Source organism: Echiichthys vipera, assembly GCF_963691815.1.
Source record: "Echiichthys vipera genome assembly, chromosome: 19".
Taxonomy (NCBI): domain Eukaryota; kingdom Metazoa; phylum Chordata; class Actinopteri; order Perciformes; family Trachinidae; genus Echiichthys; species Echiichthys vipera.
Window position 1 is genome coordinate 28,592,762 of NC_139844.1, and position 17,341 is coordinate 28,610,102.

General features: G+C 48.9%; 2 protein-coding genes across 3 annotated transcripts in view; both read left to right on the forward strand.

Annotated features, from left to right (window-relative positions):
* LOC310961912 (ankyrin repeat and SOCS box protein 2-like) overlaps positions 1–13,610 on the forward strand; it is a 28,309-nt gene extending 14,699 nt beyond the window's left edge. For both annotated transcript variants that reach the window (XM_083934206.1, XM_083934207.1), the window contains exons 4-9: positions 43–368; positions 1,185–1,430; positions 1,694–1,865; positions 5,195–5,765; positions 9,312–9,465; positions 13,317–13,610. In XM_083934206.1, coding sequence (XP_083790332.1) covers positions 43–368; positions 1,185–1,430; positions 1,694–1,865; positions 5,195–5,765; positions 9,312–9,465; positions 13,317–13,456 — 1,609 coding nt within the window. In that variant the 3' untranslated portion in view covers positions 13,457–13,610. The remainder of the gene's footprint in view (positions 1–42; positions 369–1,184; positions 1,431–1,693; positions 1,866–5,194; positions 5,766–9,311; positions 9,466–13,316) is intronic.
* Positions 13,611–14,146: 536 nt separating this feature from the next.
* On the forward strand, positions 14,147–16,978 carry tmem251 (transmembrane protein 251). The gene is made up of 2 exons (XM_083934513.1): positions 14,147–14,547; positions 15,438–16,978. Exon 2 carries the CDS (start codon positions 15,446–15,448, stop codon positions 15,869–15,871), a length of 426 nt encoding a protein of 141 aa, XP_083790639.1. The 5' UTR covers positions 14,147–14,547; positions 15,438–15,445; the 3' UTR covers positions 15,872–16,978.
* The last annotated feature ends 363 nt before the right edge of the window (positions 16,979–17,341 follow it).

Consider the following 17,341-nt stretch of genomic DNA (forward strand, 5'->3'; position numbering starts at 1 on the left):
GTTTGTGTCACAGAGGTGGCTGATGGGTAATTTTCCCTGCAGGGAGGAGGAGCCTCTGTTCACGGCGATCCGTGTCGGTGATGCGAGCAGAGTGAAGGCGTTGGCGTCGCGTCAGGGAACAAACCTGATGCTGCCGAGTAAACCGGGCTGGCTCGCCATCCACCAGGCGGCGTGGTACGGTCAGGACACGTGTCTGAGCGTCCTGCTGGCAGCTCAGCCTGGGATGATCAACAAGCGAACGCTGTGCGGTGAGACGGCGCTGCTCGTCGCCATCAGCAAGGACCAGGTGCGATGCGTTCAGGTGCTGCTGGAAAATGGAGCCGACGTCGACATCCCGAACTACGAGAAGGAGACACCGCTCTACAAAGGTAAGACTCACAGCACGCCGCCTCTGTGTCACAGCACGCCGCCTCTGTGTCACAGCACGCCGCCTCTGTGTCACAGCACGCCTTCTCTGTGTCACAGCACGCCTTCTCTGTGTCACAGCACGCCGCCTCTGTGTCACAGCACGCCGCCTCTGTGTCACAGCACGCCGTCTCTGTGTCACAGCACGCCGCCTCTGTGTCACAGCACGCCGCCTCTGTGTCACAGCACGCCGCCTCTGTGTCACAGCACGCCGCCTCTGTGTCACAGCACGCCGTCTCTGTGTCACAGCACGCCGTCTCTGTGTCACAGCACGCCGCCTCTGTGTCACAGCACGCCGTCTCTGTGTCACAGCACGCCGCAGCACGCCGCCTCTGTGTCACAGCACGCCGCCTCTGTGTCACAGCACGCCGTCTCTGTCTCACAGCACGCCGCCTCTGTGTCACAGCACGCCGTCTCTGTGTCACAGCACGCCGCCTCTGTCTCACAGCACGCCGTCTCTGTGTCACAGCACGCCGCCTCTGTCTCACAGCACGCCGCCTCTGTGTCACAGCACGCCGCCTCTGTGTCACAGCACGCCGCCTCTGTGTCACAGCACGCCGTCTCTGTCTCACAGCACGCCGTCTCTGTCTGTTTTTGTTTATCCTGTGGTCTCGTGGTGACATGGACTGGGGGTCTGGGGCTGGGGGTCTGGGGGTCTGGGGGTCTGGGGGACTGGGGGTCTGGGGGTCTGGTGCTGGGTTCTCTGTGGTCTTGTGGCCCTGAAGAGGAGTAATGGGGTGGTCTGATGGGATCTGGACTCTTGTGGTCTTCCTCTGCAGCCTGTGAGCGGTGCAGCGCTGAGATGGTGGCGGCCTTGTTGAACCGTGGAGCGGCGGTGAACGCTCGCTGTATTCAGGGGTGCACGGCGCTGCAGGAGGCGGTGGGTCGGAACCACGTGGAGATCTGTGAGATGCTGCTGAAGGCCGGAGCCAAACACAATCTCACCAACAAATACGGCATCTCACCGCTGTTCACCGCAGCGCAGAGCGGGCAGCTCGCCACCCTGCGCTTCCTCCTCCATCACGGTACGTGAAGGACACGGTTTCTTTTATTAAGAGACGCATCGAACCAGGACGCTACAGACTCCATCTGACGTGTGTGTGTGTGTGTGTGTGTGTGTGTGTGTGTGTGTGTGTGTGTGTGTGTGTGTGTGTGTGTGTCTGTTTGTGTCTGTGTGTCTGTGTGTGTGTGTGTGTGTCTGTTTGTGTCTGTGTGTCTGTGTGTGTGTGTGTGTGTGTGTGCGTGCGTGCATGCGTGTGTGTGTGTGTGTGTGTGTGTGTGTGTGCAGGTGCAGACATTAACAGTCAGGCTGCAGATGGAGCCACTGCTCTGTATGAAGCTGCTAAAAACGGACACGGAGACGTGGTGGAGCTCCTCCTCTCCCAGAACGCTGACGCCAACAAACCTGGAAAGAGCGGCTTGTTACCGCTGCACGTCGCCAGCCAGAGAGGAAGTGACACGTAGGCAAACGTTCTGTTCCTCTAATGACAGAGACATGAAAGAGCGTCTCTGCAGGTTGGTCTCATCACAGCTGGGGTCCGGACGCAGACAGCGGTTAAAGGGTTAGGGTTCCCTCTCCGGGACCCGTCCCCTCATGGTGGTTCAGGTTTACCTCTCCGGGACCCGTCCCCTCATGGTGGTTCAGGTTTTCCTCTCCTGGACCCGTGCCCTCATGGTGGTTCAGGTTTTCCTCTCCTGGACCCGTCCCCTCATGGTGGTTCAGGTTTACCTCTCCGGGACCCGTCCCCTCATGGTGGTTCAGGTTTTCCTCTCCTGGACCCGTCCCCTCATGGTGGTTCAGGTTTACCTCTCCGGGACCCGTCCCCTCATGGTGGTTCAGGTTTTCCTCTCCTGGACCCGTCCCCTCATGGTGGTTCAGGTCTGAGTCCCTGTGAACCTGAGGGCTGGGGTCTGGACCCGTCCCCTCATGGTGGTTCAGGTCTGAGTCCCTGTGAACCTGAGGGCTGTGGTCTGGACCCGTCCCCTCATGGTGGTTCAGGTCTGAGTCCCTGTGAACCTGAGGGCTGTGGTCTGGACCCGTCCCCTCATGGTGGTTCAGGTCTGAGTCCCTGTGAACCTGAGGGCTGTGATCTGGACCCTGGTGCTCCTGGTCTCCCATGGCAGAGTGGTCTCAGGCGAGGGGCCGGACTAAGAACGCCTCACAAAGACTCTACGGACAAACCAGGAAGAGGAAGATAGACCCTGCCCGGAGGAAGCCCAGGGCCCCCGTCTGGAGCCAGACCCAGACCGAGGGCTCGCCGTCAGTTATTAGACTTCTGTGCTAGTCACGGATTGTCTATAACTAACACCATGTTCGTACATAAGGAGGCTCAGAAGTGGACCTGGTCCCAGAGCACCCTAGGCCAAAGGTCCAGGATCCAGTCTGTGATGGTCTCATCTGATCTGAGGCCGGATGTTTTGGACACTCGGGTGAAGAGAGGGGCAGAGCTGTCAGCTGATCACCATCTGGGGATGAGTGGGTCAGAGGACGGGGAAGGTTCTGGACAGACCGGGTAAACCCAAACCAGTAGTGCGGGTGAACTGGGACCGTCTGGAGGAGGCCCCTGTCCCAGAGACCTTCACCTCACACCTCCGGAGGAGCTTTTCTGGCGTCCCTGTGGAGGTCGGGGGCATCGAACCGGAGCGGGCGATGTTCAAAGCTTCCACTGCTGAAGCTGCAGCGGTGAGCTGTGGCCTCAAGGTCTCAGGTGCCTCAAGGGGCGGGGACCCTGGAACACCGTGGTGGACCCCGGGGGTCAGGGGTCCCCCTGAAGAAGGAGGCCTTCAGGATCTGGTCTCCCAGAAGACTCCGGAGGTGGTTCTGAGGTCCCCACAGGTCTGAAGGGCTGCAGCCTCTGCTGGGTCAGAGGCAAAGCAGCGGGTGTGGGAGGAGTTCACACAAGTCCTGGAGAAGGACTTTGGGGGGCACCGAGGTGCTTCTGGACCACCATTCAGCACCTCAGGAGGGGGACACGGGGAAGCGTCCAAGCTGTTCACAGTAAGGACGGGACGCTGGTGCCCTCAGCTGATGAGGTCATGGGGCGGTGGAAGGACTCTGAGGAAGTCCTGAATGGGCCCAACACGCCCTCTTTTGTAGAGGCAGAGCTGGAGGCTGATGGGGATCATCGTCAACATCTCTGACAGAAGTCACTGAGGAAGGAAACAAGTCCACAGAGGCAAAGCCCCAGGATCCATGAGCTGCATCCACACATGCTGAAAGCTCTGGGGCTGGAGGGGCCGTCCTGGTCCTGGTCCTGGTCCTGGTCCTGGTCCACACGTCTCTGACACACTGGTGGAAGTCTGGGACAGTGCCAAGGTAGTGGCAGACCGGGGTGGTGGTTCCTGTTCAGAAAGGGGGACCAGAGGGTGTGAGCCAGTTCCAGGGGGATCACACTCCTCAGCCTCCCTGGTGAAGTCGACTCCAAGGTGCTGGAAAGGAGGTTCGTCCTGTAGAACCTCAGACCATCAACTTTGTGGATCTGGAGAAGGCACATGACCGGGTCCCTGGAGATACTGTGGGAGGTGCTGGGGGAGTCTGGGGTGAGGGGGTCACTTCTGAGGGGGTCCAGTCTCTGTACCCCCAAAGAGAGAGCTGGGTCCGGATCCTGGGCAGTAAGTCGGAGTCGTTCCCGGTGGGGGTCGGCCTCCTCCAGGGGGGCACTCTGTCACCAATCCTGTTTGTGGTTTTCATGGACAGGATATGGAGGCGTAGTCGTGGTGAGGAGGGGCTGCAGTTGGGTGGGCTGAGGATCTGGTCTCTGACGTGGTCCTGATGGCGTCGTGGGTCAGGGACCTTCAGCTCTCACTGGATCGGTTCACAGCCGAGTGTGAAACGGCCGGGATGAGGATCAGCACCTCTGGATCTGAGGCCGTGGCTCTCAGCAGGAAACCGCTGGATTGTTGCTCCGGGTCTGGAATGAGTCCTGACCCCAAGTGAAGGACTTCAAGGACCTCGGGATCTGGTTCACGAGTGAGGGGACGATGGAGCGTGAGTTTGGCCGGAGAATCGGAGCAGCGGGGGCGGAGCTGCAGTCGCTCTACCGCACCGTTGTGATGAACAGAGAGCTGAGGAAGACAAAGCTCTGGATCTACCCTCAGTCCTGGTTCCTACCCTCACCTGGGGTCCTGAAAGCTGGGTCAGGACCCAAAGAACCAGGTCCAGGTTAGGACCCAAAGAACCAGGTCCAGGTCAGGACCCACAGAACCAGGTCCAGGTCAGGACCCAAAGAACCAGGTCCAGGTCCAAGCGTGTGAAGTGTGTTTCCTCAGGAGGGAGTCTGGAGTCTCCCTTAGAGAGAGGGGGAGAAGTTCAGCATCCGTGAGGAACTCGGAGTAGAGCCGCTGCTCCTTTGTGTTGAAAGGAGCCAGTTGAGGTGGTTCAGGATCATCTGGTCTGGATGAACCCTGGGCGCCTCCCTAGGGAGGTGTTCCAGGCACGTCCAGCTGGGAGGAGGCCTCGGGGAAGACCCAGGACCAGGTGGAGAGATTAGATCTCCACACTGGCCTGGGAACGCCTCAGGATCCCCCAGTTAGAGCTGGTTAATGTGGCCCGGGAAAGGGACGTTTGGGGTCCCTGCTGGAGCTGCTGCTCCCGCGACCCCGGATAAGCTGTTGAAGATGAGATGAGATGGGTTAGGGTTCATATAAGGGAATACAGTTGCCATTAAACCCGCAGACAGGATTTAAAACAGTGACTTCTAAACGAAAGTTTGAAACATTTATCTTATTTTGAATTAAACGAACCCAGGGTTGGGAGTTGGTCCGATCCTGTGATGTTTCCTGTTTCCAGGATCGTCTCCATGTTGATCCCCGCCACAAGTAAGGCCAGAGTCCGGCGCTCGGGCATCAGCCCGCTCCACGTGGCTGCTGAACGTAACCGTGACGACGTCCTGGAGACTCTGATCGGGGCGGGATTTGACGTTAACGCTCAACTGTCTGAAGAGCGATGCCAGCTGTACCAGGACCGCCGCAGCACCCCGCTCTATTTCTCTGTCATTAACAACAACATCGACGCAGTGCGCACGCTGCTGGCAGCCGGCGCCGACCCAAACCTGGACATGTTCAGGCCGCTGATGGTGGCGGCGAGACTGGGCTGCATCCAAACCATCAGCCTGCTGGTGGAGCACAGGGCTGACGTCAACGCCTCCATCCCCACGCACCCCACCACCTTCCCAGCCGTCTACATGTTCTCCATGAAGTACCTGCCCATGTTCAAGTACCTGCTGGACCACGGAGGCGACGCCCGTTCCTGCTTCAACTGCGTCTATGGGAGCCGACCTCATCCGCCGATCAAAACCACGCCTTCAGAGAGCGACCTCACCCACACTGACAGAGTCCGCCAGCAAACGGGCGGCGTTCAGGTGAGTCACTTTAAAATGTTTCGGTATAGAATTATAAAAGGAAGTTTTACCCAAAAAGGTCCAGAACGAAAAACAGTTTCAGTTTAATACGGAGATACAAAATGTGTTGATGTGTAGTTCTGTGTTTGATTGTTCTGTGTTTGATTATTCTGTGGTTGATTATTCTGTGTTTGATTATTCTGTGTTTGATCATTCTGTGGTTGATTATTCTGTGATTGATTATTCTGTGATTGATTATTCTGTGTTTGATTATTCTCTGATTGATTATTCTGTGATTGATTGTTCTGTGGTTGATTAACAGTTCTGTGTTTGATTATTCTGTGTTTGATTAATCTGTGATTGATTAACAGTTCTGTGTTTGATTGTTCTGTGGTTGATTAACAGTTCTGTGTTTGATTATTCTGTGATTGATTAACAGTTCTGTGATTGATTATTCTGTGATTGATTAACAGTTCTGTGTTTGATTATTCTGTGTTTGATTAACAGTTCTGTGTTTGATTATTCTGTGATTGATTATTCTGTGATTGATTATTCTGTGGTTGATTATTCTGTGATTGATTAACAGTTCTGTGTTTGATTATTCTGTGATTGATTAACAGTTCTGTGTTTGATTGTTCTGTGATTGATTAACAGTTCTGTGTTTGATTGTTCTGTGGTTGATTAACAGTTCTGTGTTTGATTGTTCTGTGATTGATTATTCTGTGGTTGATTAACAGTTCTGTGTTTGATTATTCTGTGTTTGATTATTCTGTGTTTGATTGTTCTGTGTTTGATTATTCTGTGTTTGATTATTCTGTGTTTGATTATTCTGTGTTTGATTGTTCTGTGTTTGATTATTCTGTGTTTGATTATTCTCTGATTGATTGTTCTGTGTTTGATTGTTCTGTGTTTGATTAACAGTTCTGTGTTTGATTAACAGTTCTGTGTTTGATTATTCTGTGATTGATTATTCTGTGTTTGATTAACAGTTCTGTGTTTGATTATTCTGTGATTGATTATTGTGTGTTTGATTATTCTGTGATTGATTATTCTGTGATTGATTGTTCTGTGATTGATTATTCTGTGGTTGATTATTCTGTGTTTGATTAACAGTTCTGTGTTTGATTATTCTGTGTTTGATTATTCTGTGATTGATTATTCTGTGTTTGATTATTCTGTGTTTGATTAACAGTTCTGTGTTTGATTATTCTGTGATTGATTATTGTGTGTTTGATTATTCTGTGATTGATTATTCTGTGTTTGATTAACAGTTCTGTGTTTGATTAACAGTTCTGTGTTTGATTATTCTGTGATTGATTATTCTGTGTTTGATTAACAGTTCTGTGTTTGATTATTCTGTGATTGATTATTGTGTGTTTGATTATTCTGTGATTGATTATTCTGTGTTTGATTAACAGTTCTGTGTTTGATTGTTCTGTGATTGATTAACAGTTCTGTGTTTGATTATTCTGTGGTTGATTAACAGTTCTGTGTTTGATTATTCTGTGATTGATTATTCTGTGTTTGATTAACAGTTCTGTGTTTGATTATTCTGTGTTTGATTATTCTGTGTTTGATTATTCTGTGATTGATTATTCTGTTTGATTAACAGTTCTGTGTTTGATTGTTCTGTGATTGATTAACAGTTCTGTGATTGATTATTCTGTGTTTGATTATTCTGTGATTGATTATTCTGTGTTTGATTATTCTGTGTTTGATTAAAAGTTCTGTGTTTGATTATTCTGTGGCTGATGAACAGTTCTGTGTTTGATTATTCTGTGTTTGATTATTCTGTGATTGATTATTCTGTGATTGATTAACAGTTCTGTGTTTGATTACTCTGTGTTTGATTATTCTGTGATTGATTATTCTGTGATTGATTAACAGTTCTGTGTTTGATTATTCTGTGGTTGATTAACAGTTCTGTGTTTGATTATTCTGTGGCTGATTATTCTGTGGTTGATTATTCTGTGATTGATTAACAGTTCTGTGTTTGATTATTCTGTGGTTGATTAACAGTTCTGTGTTTGATTATTCTGTGGTTGATTAACAGTTCTGTGTTTGATTAACAGTTCTGTGTTTGATTATTCTGTGGTTGATTAACAGTTCTGTGTTTGATTTTTCTGTGTTTGATTAAAAGTTCTGTGATTGATTATTCTGTGATTGATTATTCTGTGGTTGATTAACAGTTCTGTGTTTGATTGTTCTGTGTTTGATTGTTCTGTGTTTGATTATTCTGTGTTTGATTATTCTGTGATTGATTATTCTGTGTTTGATTGACAGTTCTGTGTTTGATTGACAGTTCTGTGTTTGTTTAACAGTTCTGTGTTTGATTAACAGTTCTGTGGTTGATTATTCTGTGATTGATTAACAGTTCTGTGATTGATTATTCTGTGTTTGATTAACAGTTCTGTGATTGATTATTCTGTGATTGATTAACAGTTCTGTGTTTGATTGTTCTGTGTTTGATTATTCTGTGTTTGATTATTCTGTGATTGATTATTCTGTGTTTGATTAACAGTTCTGTGATTGATTATTCTGTTTTTGATTGTTCTGTGTTTGATTATTCTGTGTTTGATTATTCTGTGTTTGATTGTTCTGTGTTTGATTATTCTGTGTTTGATTGACAGTTCTGTGTTTGATTATTCTGTGTTTGATTATTCTGTGTTTGATTATTCTGTGTTTGATTATTCTGTGTTTGATTAACAGTTCTGTGTTTGATTATTCTGTGTTTGATTATTCTGTGTTTGATTATTCTGTGTTTGATTATTCTGTGTTTGATTGTTCTGTGTTTGATTGTTCTGTGTTTGATTATTCTGTGATTGATTATTCTGTGTTTGATTATTCTGTGGTTGATTAACAGTTCTGTGTTTGATTATTCTGTGTTTGATTATTCTGTGATTGATTAACAGTTCTGTGTTTGATTATTCTGTGTTTGATTAACAGTTCTGTGTTTGATTATTCTGTGGTTGATTAACAGTTCTGTGTTTGATTATTCTGTGATTGATTATTCTGTGATTGATTAACAGTTCTGTGTTTGATTAACAGTTCTGTGTTTGATTATTCTGTGTTTGATTATTCTGTGTTTGATTATTCTGTGTTTGATTAACAGTTCTGTGATTGATTATTCTGTGTTTGATTATTCTGTGTTTGATTATTCTGTGTTTGATTAACAGTTCTGTGTTTGATTATTCTGTGTTTGATTATTCTGTGTTTGATTAACAGTTCTGTGTTTGATTATTCTGTGTTTGATTAACAGTTCTGTGTTTGATTAACAGTTCTGTGTTTGATTATTCTGTTTGATTATTCTGTGTTTGATTAACAGTTCTGTGTTTGATTATTCTGTGTTTGATTATTCTGTGTTTGATTAACAGTTCTGTGTTTGATTATTCTGTGTTTGATTATTCTGTGTTTGATTAACAGTTCTGTGTTTGATTATTCTGTGTTTGATTAACAGTTCTGTGTTTGATTGACAGTTCTGTGTTTGATTGACAGTTCTGTGTTTGATTAACAGTTCTGTGTTTGATTATTCTGTGTTTGATTGACAGTTCTGTGTTTGATTGACAGTTCTGTGAGATGATCTCAGCCCCTGGTCTCTCCCGGTGGGCGGGGCCTGTCATTGACGTGTTGCTGGACTACGTTGGTGACGTGTCGCTCTGCTCCAGACTCAGGGAACACCTGGACAGTTACAGCGGCTGGAGCGGCATCGCAGACAAAGCAGGTGAGTCCAGACCCAGACCCAGACCCAGACCAGGATCCAGACCAGGACCCAGACCCAGACCCAGACCAGGACCAAGACCCAGACCAGGACCCAGAACCAGACTCAGACTCAGACTCAGGGAACACCTGGACAGTTACAGCGGCTGGAGCGGCGTCGCAGACAAAGCAGGTGAGCCCAGACCCAGACCCAGACCCAGACCAGGACCCAGACCCAGACCCAGACCCTGACCAGGACCCAGACCAGGACTCAGACCACGACCCAGACCCAGACCCAGACCCCGACCCAGACCAGGACCAAGACCCAGACCCCGACCCAGACCAGGACCCAGACCAGGACCAAGACCCAGACCAGGACCCAGACCCAGACTTAGACTCAGACTCAGGGAACACCTGGACAGTTACAGCGGCTGGAGCGGCATCGCAGACAAAGCAGGTGAGCCCAGACCCAGACCCAGACCAGGACCCAGACCAGGACCCAGACCCAGACCAGGACCCAGACCAGGACCCAGACCAGGACCAAGACCAGGACCCAGACCAGGACCAAGACCCAGACCAGGACCCAGACCAGGACCAAGACCCAGACCAGGACCCCGACCCAGACCAGGACCCAGACCAGGACCCAGACCCAGACCAGGACCAAGACCCAGACCCAGACCAGGACCTAGACCCAGACCCAGACCAGGACCAGGATCCAGACCAGGACCCAGACCCAGACCCAGACCCAGACCCAGACCAGGACCAGGATCCAGACCAGGACCCAGACCCAGACCAGGACCCAGACCAGGACCCAGACCCAGACCCAGACCAGGACCCAGACCAGGACCCAGACCCAGACTCAGACTCAGGGAACACCTGGACAGTTACAGCGGCTGGAGCGGCATCGCAGACAAAGCAGGTGAGTCCAGACCCAGACCCAGATCAGGACCCAGACCAGGACCCAGACCCAGACCCAGACCAGGACCCAGACCCAGACCAGGACCCAGACCCAGACTCAGACCAGGACCTAGACCCAGACCCAGACCAGGACCCAGACCCAGACTCAGACCCAGTGGTGTGGCTGGTTTACCCCGTAGTTTGCCAGTGGTGTGACTGGTTCACCTCGTAGTTTGCCAGTGGTGTGACTGGTACACTCAGTAGTTTGCCAGTGGTGTGACTGGTTCACCCCGTAGTTTGCCAGTGGTGTGACTGGTTCACCTCGTAGTTTCCCAGTGGTGTGACTGGTACACTCAGTAGTTTGCCAGTGGTGTGACTGGTTCACCCCGTAGTTTGCCAGTGGTGTGACTGGTTCACCTCGTAGTTTCCCAGTGGTGTGACTGGTTCACCCCGTAGTTTCCCAGTGGTGTGACTGGTTCACTCCGTAGTTTGCCAGTGGTGTGACTGGTTTATGTCGTAGTTTCCCAGTGGTGTGACTGGTTCACTCCGTAGTTTCCCAGTGGTGTGACTGGTTCAACTCGTAGTTTCCCAGTGGTGTGACTGGTTCACCTCGTAGTTTCCCAGTGGTGTGACTGGTTTATGTCGTAGTTTCCCAGTGGTGTGACTGGTTCACTCCGTAGTTTCCCAGTGGTGTGACTGGTTTATGTCGTAGTTTCCCAGTGGTGTGACTGGTTCACCCCGTAGTTTGCCAGTGGTGTGACTGGTTCAACCCGTAGTTTCCCAGTGGTGTGACTGGTTCACCCCGTAGTTTGCCAGTGGTGTGACTGGTTCACCCCGTAGTTTGCCAGTGGTGTGACTGGTTCACCTCGTAGTTTGCCAGTGGTGTGACTGGTTCACCCCGTAGTTTGCCAGTGGTGTGACTGGTTCACCTCGTAGTTTGCCAGTGGTGTGACTGGTTCACCCCGTAGTTTGCCAGTGGTGTGACTGGTTCACCCCGTAGTTTGCCAGTGGTGTGACTGGTTCACCCCGTAGTTTGCCAGTGGTGTGACTGGTTCACCCCGTAGTTTCCTAGTGGTGTGACTGGTCCACTCCGTAGTTTGCCAGTGGTGTGACTGGTTCACTCCGTAGTTTCCCAGTGGTGTGACTGGTTTATGTCGTAGTTTGCCAGTGGTGTGACTGGTTCACCCCGTAGTTAGCCAGTGGTGTGACTGGTTCAACCCGTAGTTTCCCAGTGGTGTGACTGGTTCACCTCGTAGTTTCCCAGTGGTGTGACTGGTTTATGTCGTAGTTTCCCAGTGGTGTGACTGGTTCACTCCGTAGTTTCCCAGTGGTGTGACTTGTTCACCCCGTAGTTTCCCAGTGGTGTGACTTGTTCACCCCGTAGTTTGCCAGTGGTGTGACTGGTTCACCCCGTAGTTTGCCAGTGGTGTGACTGGTTCACCCCGTAGTTTGCCAGTGGTGTGACTGGTTCACCTCGTAGTTTGCCAGTGGTGTGACTGGTTCACCCCGTAGTTTGCCAGTGGTGTGACTGGTTCACCCCGTAGTTTGCCAGTGGTGTGACTGGTTCACCCCGTAGTTTGCCAGTGGTGTGACTGGTTCACCCCGTAGTTTGCCAGTGGTGTGACTGGTTCACCCCGTAGTTTGCCAGTGGTGTGACTGGTTCACCCCGTAGTTTGCCAGTGGTGTGACTGGTTCACCCCGTAGTTTGCCAGTGGTGTGACTGGTTCACCCCGTAGTCTCCCAGTGGTGTGACTGGTTCACCTCGTAGTTTCCCAGTGGTGTGACTAGTTTACGTCGTAGTTTGCCAGTGGTGTGACTGGTTCACCCCGTAGTTTCCCAGTGGTGTGACTGGTTCACCCCGTAGTTTGCCAGTGGTGTGACTGGTTCACCCCATAGTTTCCCAGTGGTGTGACTGGTTTACGTCGTAGTTTGCCAGTGGTGTGACTGGTTCACCCCGTAGTTTCCCAGTGGTGTGACTGGTTTACGTCGTAGTTTGCCAGTGGTGTGACTGGTTCACCCCGTAGTTTGCCAGTGGTGTGACTGGTTTACATCGTAGTTTGCCAGTGGTGTGACTGGTTCACCCCGTAGTTTGCCAGTGGTGTGACTGGTTCACCCCGTAGTTTGCCAGTGGTGTGACTGGTTCACCCCGTAGTTTGCCAGTGGTGTGACTGGTTCACCCGTAGTTTCCCAGTGGTGTGACTGGTTTACGTCGTAGTTTGCCAGTGGTGTGACTGGTTCACCCCGTAGTTTGCCAGTGGTGTGACTGGTTCACCCCGTAGTTTGCCAGTGGTGTGACTGGTTTACGTCGTAGTTTCCCAGTGGTGTGACTGGTTCACTCCGTAGTTTCCCAGTGGTGTGACTGGTTCACCCCGTAGTTTGCCAGTGGTGTGACTGGTTCACTCCGTAGTTTCCCAGTGGTGTGACTGGTTCACCCCGTACTTTGCCAGTGGTGTGACTGGTTCACCCCGTAGTTTCCCAGTGGTGTGACTGGTTCACCCCGTAGTTTGCCAGTGGTGTGACTGGTTCACCTCGTAGTTTGCCAGTGGTGTGACTGGTTCACCCCGTAGTTTGCCAGTGGTGTGACTGGTTTACCTCGTAATTTGCCAGTGGTGTGACTGGTTCACCCCGTAGTTTGCCAGTGGTGTGACTGGTTTACGTCGTAGTTTCCCAGTGGTGTGACTGGTTCACCCCGTAGTTTGCCAGTGGTGTGACTGGTTCACCCCGTAGCCAGTGGTGTGACTGGTCCACCCCGTAGTTTGCCAGTGGTGTGACTGGTTCACCCCGTAGTTTGCCAGTGGTGTGACTGGTTCACCCCGTAGTTTGCCAGTGGTGTGACTGGTTCACCCCGTAGTTTGCCAGTGGTGTGACTGGTTCACCCCGTAGCCAGTGGTGTGACTGGTCCACCCCGTAGTTTGCCAGTGGTGTGACTGGTTCACCCCGTAGTTTGCCAGTGGTGTGACTGGTCCTTGTGTCTCTCAGCTCCTCCGCGGCCGCTGCTGCAGCTCTGCAGGGTTCTGGTCGTGCAGATGGTCGGACGGCGTCGTGTGAAGACGCTGCCGCTGCCCGGAGGTCTGATCCGCTTCCTGCAGCACCAGGAGAGATCTGCGGACGACTGCTGACAGGAACAAGACTGAAGGATATTATTCATTATTAATATTATAGTGTGTTAATGATTATTAATATTATTAATAATCATTAAATAATTAGTTCAGTTTTAATTTTACACACCATGAAAATATGAACACACTGAATAAATCCACATCCTCTTCTTCAGCACGTGTTTGTTTTCTTATCAATCTGGAAATGACTAAAATATGATTTAATATTATACAATATAATAATATCATATATAATTTAATATGATAATATAATTTAATATGATAATATAATTTAATATAATAATATGATTTAATACAATAATATGATTTGCCTGATGTGCCTGAAACACCTCCATTATTATTATTATTTTGTTATTTAAAATCTTTATTGATTTACTTTTGTTTGAACACTTTTTATTATTTATTTATTTATTTTAAATCTTTATTGATTTACTTTAGTTTGAACACTTTTTATTATTTATTTTTTATTTATTTTAAATCTTTATTGATTTACTTTTGTTTAAACACTTTTTATTATTTATTTATTTATTTTAAATCTTTATTGATTTACTTTAGTTTGAACACTTTTTATTATTTATTTTTTATTTATTTTAAATCTTTATTGATTTACTTTTGTTTAAACACTTTTTATTATTTATTTATTTATTTTAAATCTTTATTGATTTACTTTTGTTTGAACACTTTTTACTTTTTATTATTTTATTTATTTTAAATCTTTATTGATTTACTTTTGTTTAAACACTTTTTATTATTTATTTATTTTAAATCTTTATTGATTTACTTTTGTTTGAACACTTTTTATTATTTATTTATTTTAAATCTTTATTGATTTACTTTTGTTTGAAAACTTTTTATTATTTATTTTTTATTTATTTTAAATCTTTATTGATTTACTTTTGTTCCCCAGATGGCGACTCGGGCCTATGAATGACGTCATCAGTGGGTGACGGGACAATGACTCCCTTCGTTTGTTCGTCTGTGGTTAAACTGTGTCTGTGCTCGCGAGGCTGTGAACCGCGTGTTTTTGTTTATTTATAAATCTGCGTTCAACCGAGGAGCGACTTTAAAAACGAGCCAACAGCAGAAGGAAGGTAAGCTGCTAACACACGAGCTAACAGGCTAACGGGCTAACAACAGGCTAACCAGTGCTAACAACAGGCTGACAACAGGCTAACAACAGGCTGACAACAGGCTAACAACAAGCTGACAACAGGCTAACAACAGACTGACAACAGACTAACAACAGGCTGACAACAGGCTAACAACAAGCTGACAACATGCTAACAACAGGCTAACAACAAGCTGACAACAGGCTGACAACAGGCTAACAACAGTCTAACAACAAGCTAACAACAAGCTGACAACAGGCTAACAACAGGCTGACAACAGTCTAACAACAGGCTAACAACAAGCTGACAACAGGCTAACAACAGGCTAACAACAGACTGACAACAGACTAACAACAGGCTGACAACAGGCTAACAACAAGCTAACAACAGGCTGTCAACAAGCTGACAACAAGCTAACAACAGGCTGACAACAAGCTGACAACAAGCTGACAACAAGCTAACAACAAGCTGACAACAGGCTAACAACAGGCTGACAACAAGCTGACAACAGGCTAACAACAAGCTGACAACAGGCTAACAACAGGCTAACAACAGACTGACAACAGGCTGACAACAAGCTAACAACAGGCTGACAACAAGCTGACAACAAGCTGACAACAAGCTAACAACAAGCTGACAACAGGCTAACAACAAGCTAACAACAAGCTGACAACAGGCTGACAACAAGCTAACAACAAGCTGACAACAGGCTAACAACAAGCTAACAACAAGCTGACAACAGGCTAACAACAGGCTGACAACAAGCTGACAACAAGCTAACAACAGACTGACAACAAGCTGACAAAAGGCTGATAATAATAATAATAATATTAATAATAATAATAATAATAATATCATTGTTGTCTCCTCAGTATGGAGGATGATGAACTTCCGTCAGCGGATGGGTTGGCTCGGCGTGGCGCTCTTCCTGCTGCTCAGCGTCATGGCGATGTACTACGTCTTTGAGGTTCACAGCTTCAGTTTGGAGCACGTGCAGAGAGGTGGGGCCGGCCCGTCTGCCCCGCCCCTCGCCATCAGCTGGTCTCAGAGCGCCAGCGCTCGCCTGCCGCCACTTCCTGTCTGGATATGGGCGTCTGTCTTCCTGCTGCCGTACCTGCAGCTCTTCCTCTTCCTGTTCTCCTGCACGCGAGCCGACCCTCGAGCCGTCGGCTACTGCGTCCTTCCTGTCTGCCTCGCCCTCCTCTGCAGCCGCCACGCAGCCCGCAAATCAGCCAATCAGAGAGGGCGTCCCTCATCGACCTGTAGAGAGGACCAATCAGAGAGGACGTCTCTCATCGACCTGTAGAGAGGACCAATCAGAGAGGACGTCCCTCATCGACCTGTAGAGAGGACCAATCAGAGAGGACGTCCCTCATCGACCTGTAGAGAGGACCAATCAGAGAGGACGTCTCTCATCGACCTGTAGAGAGGACCAATCAGAGAGGACGTCTCTCATCGACCTGTAGAGAGGACCAATCAGAGAGGACGTCCCTCATCGACCTGTAGAGAGGACCAATCAGAGAGGACGTCTCTCATCGACCTGTAGAGAGGACCAATCAGAGAGGACGTCTCTCATCGACCTGTAGAGAGGACCAATCAGAGAGGACGTCCCTCATCGACCTGTAGAGAGGACCAATCAGAGAGGACGTCTCTCATCGACCTGTAGAGAGGACCAATCAGAGAGGACGTCTCTCATCGACCTGTAGAGAGGACCAATCAGAGAGGACGTCCCTCATCGACCTGTAGAGAGGACCAATCAGAGAGGACGTCTCTCATCGACCTGTAGAGAGGACCAGTCAGAGAGGGCGTCTCTCATCGACCTGTAGAGAGGACCAATCAGAGAGGACGTCTCTCATCGACCTGTAGAGAGGACCAATCAGAGAGGACGTCCCTCATCGACCTGTAGAGAGGACCAATCAGAGAGGACGTCTCTCATCGACCTGTAGAGAGGACCAGTCAGAGAGGGCGTCTCTCATCGACCTGTAGAGAGGACCAATCAGAGAGGACGTCTCTCATCGACCTGTAGAGAGGACCAATCAGAGAGGACGTCCCTCATCGACCTGTAGAGAGGACCAATCAGAGAGGACGTCCCTCAGAGGACAAACTGAAGTGGTTGTGCCGTTTTTGATGTCACTTCCTGTGTGCCTTCAGACCGTTTCCTGTGAGAGTTGGACCTGTCAATCACTCTGTTTTATTATTGGACGGACAGAGAATCCTGTGCTGTGATTGGCTGCTGTTTTGAATCCTGTGCTGTGATTGGCTGCTGTTTTGAATCCTGTGCTGTGATTGGCTCCTGTTCTGTCAGCACTGTTGCTATGGTTACCTGACAGGTGCTGGCCAATCACAGAACTTGTTGTATTTAATGAGATGAGTCCCATGACACATGCTGGTAACCATGACGATGTTATTTTAAAAAAATAAAATAAAATGAAAAAAGTGACAATTAGGTTTTTATTTTATTTTTATGTTTTAATGAAAAAATAAACATTTGTACAGAACTGAACCTGACGTGACATCGTGAGTTTGAACACACCGACCGCTCCGCTGCCGCCGCTCAGGTGTGTTCGGGTGTCTAAGGTGTGTTCGGGTGTCTCAGGTGTGTTCGGGTGTCACAGGTGTATCCAGGTGTGTTCAGGTGTGTTCGGGTGTCTCAGGTGTGTTCGGGTGTCACAGGTGTATCCAGGTGTGTTCGGGTGTCTCAGGTGTGTTCAGGTGTCACGGGTGTATCCGGGTGTCTCAGGTGTGTTCAGGTGTCACAGGTGTATCCAGGTGTGTT

Bases quoted from the DNA above. Each gene is read 5' to 3' on its own strand.
- tmem251 (XM_083934513.1), top strand. From the start codon at position 15,446: ATGATGAACTTCCGTCAGCGGATGGGTTGGCTCGGCGTGGCGCTCTTC.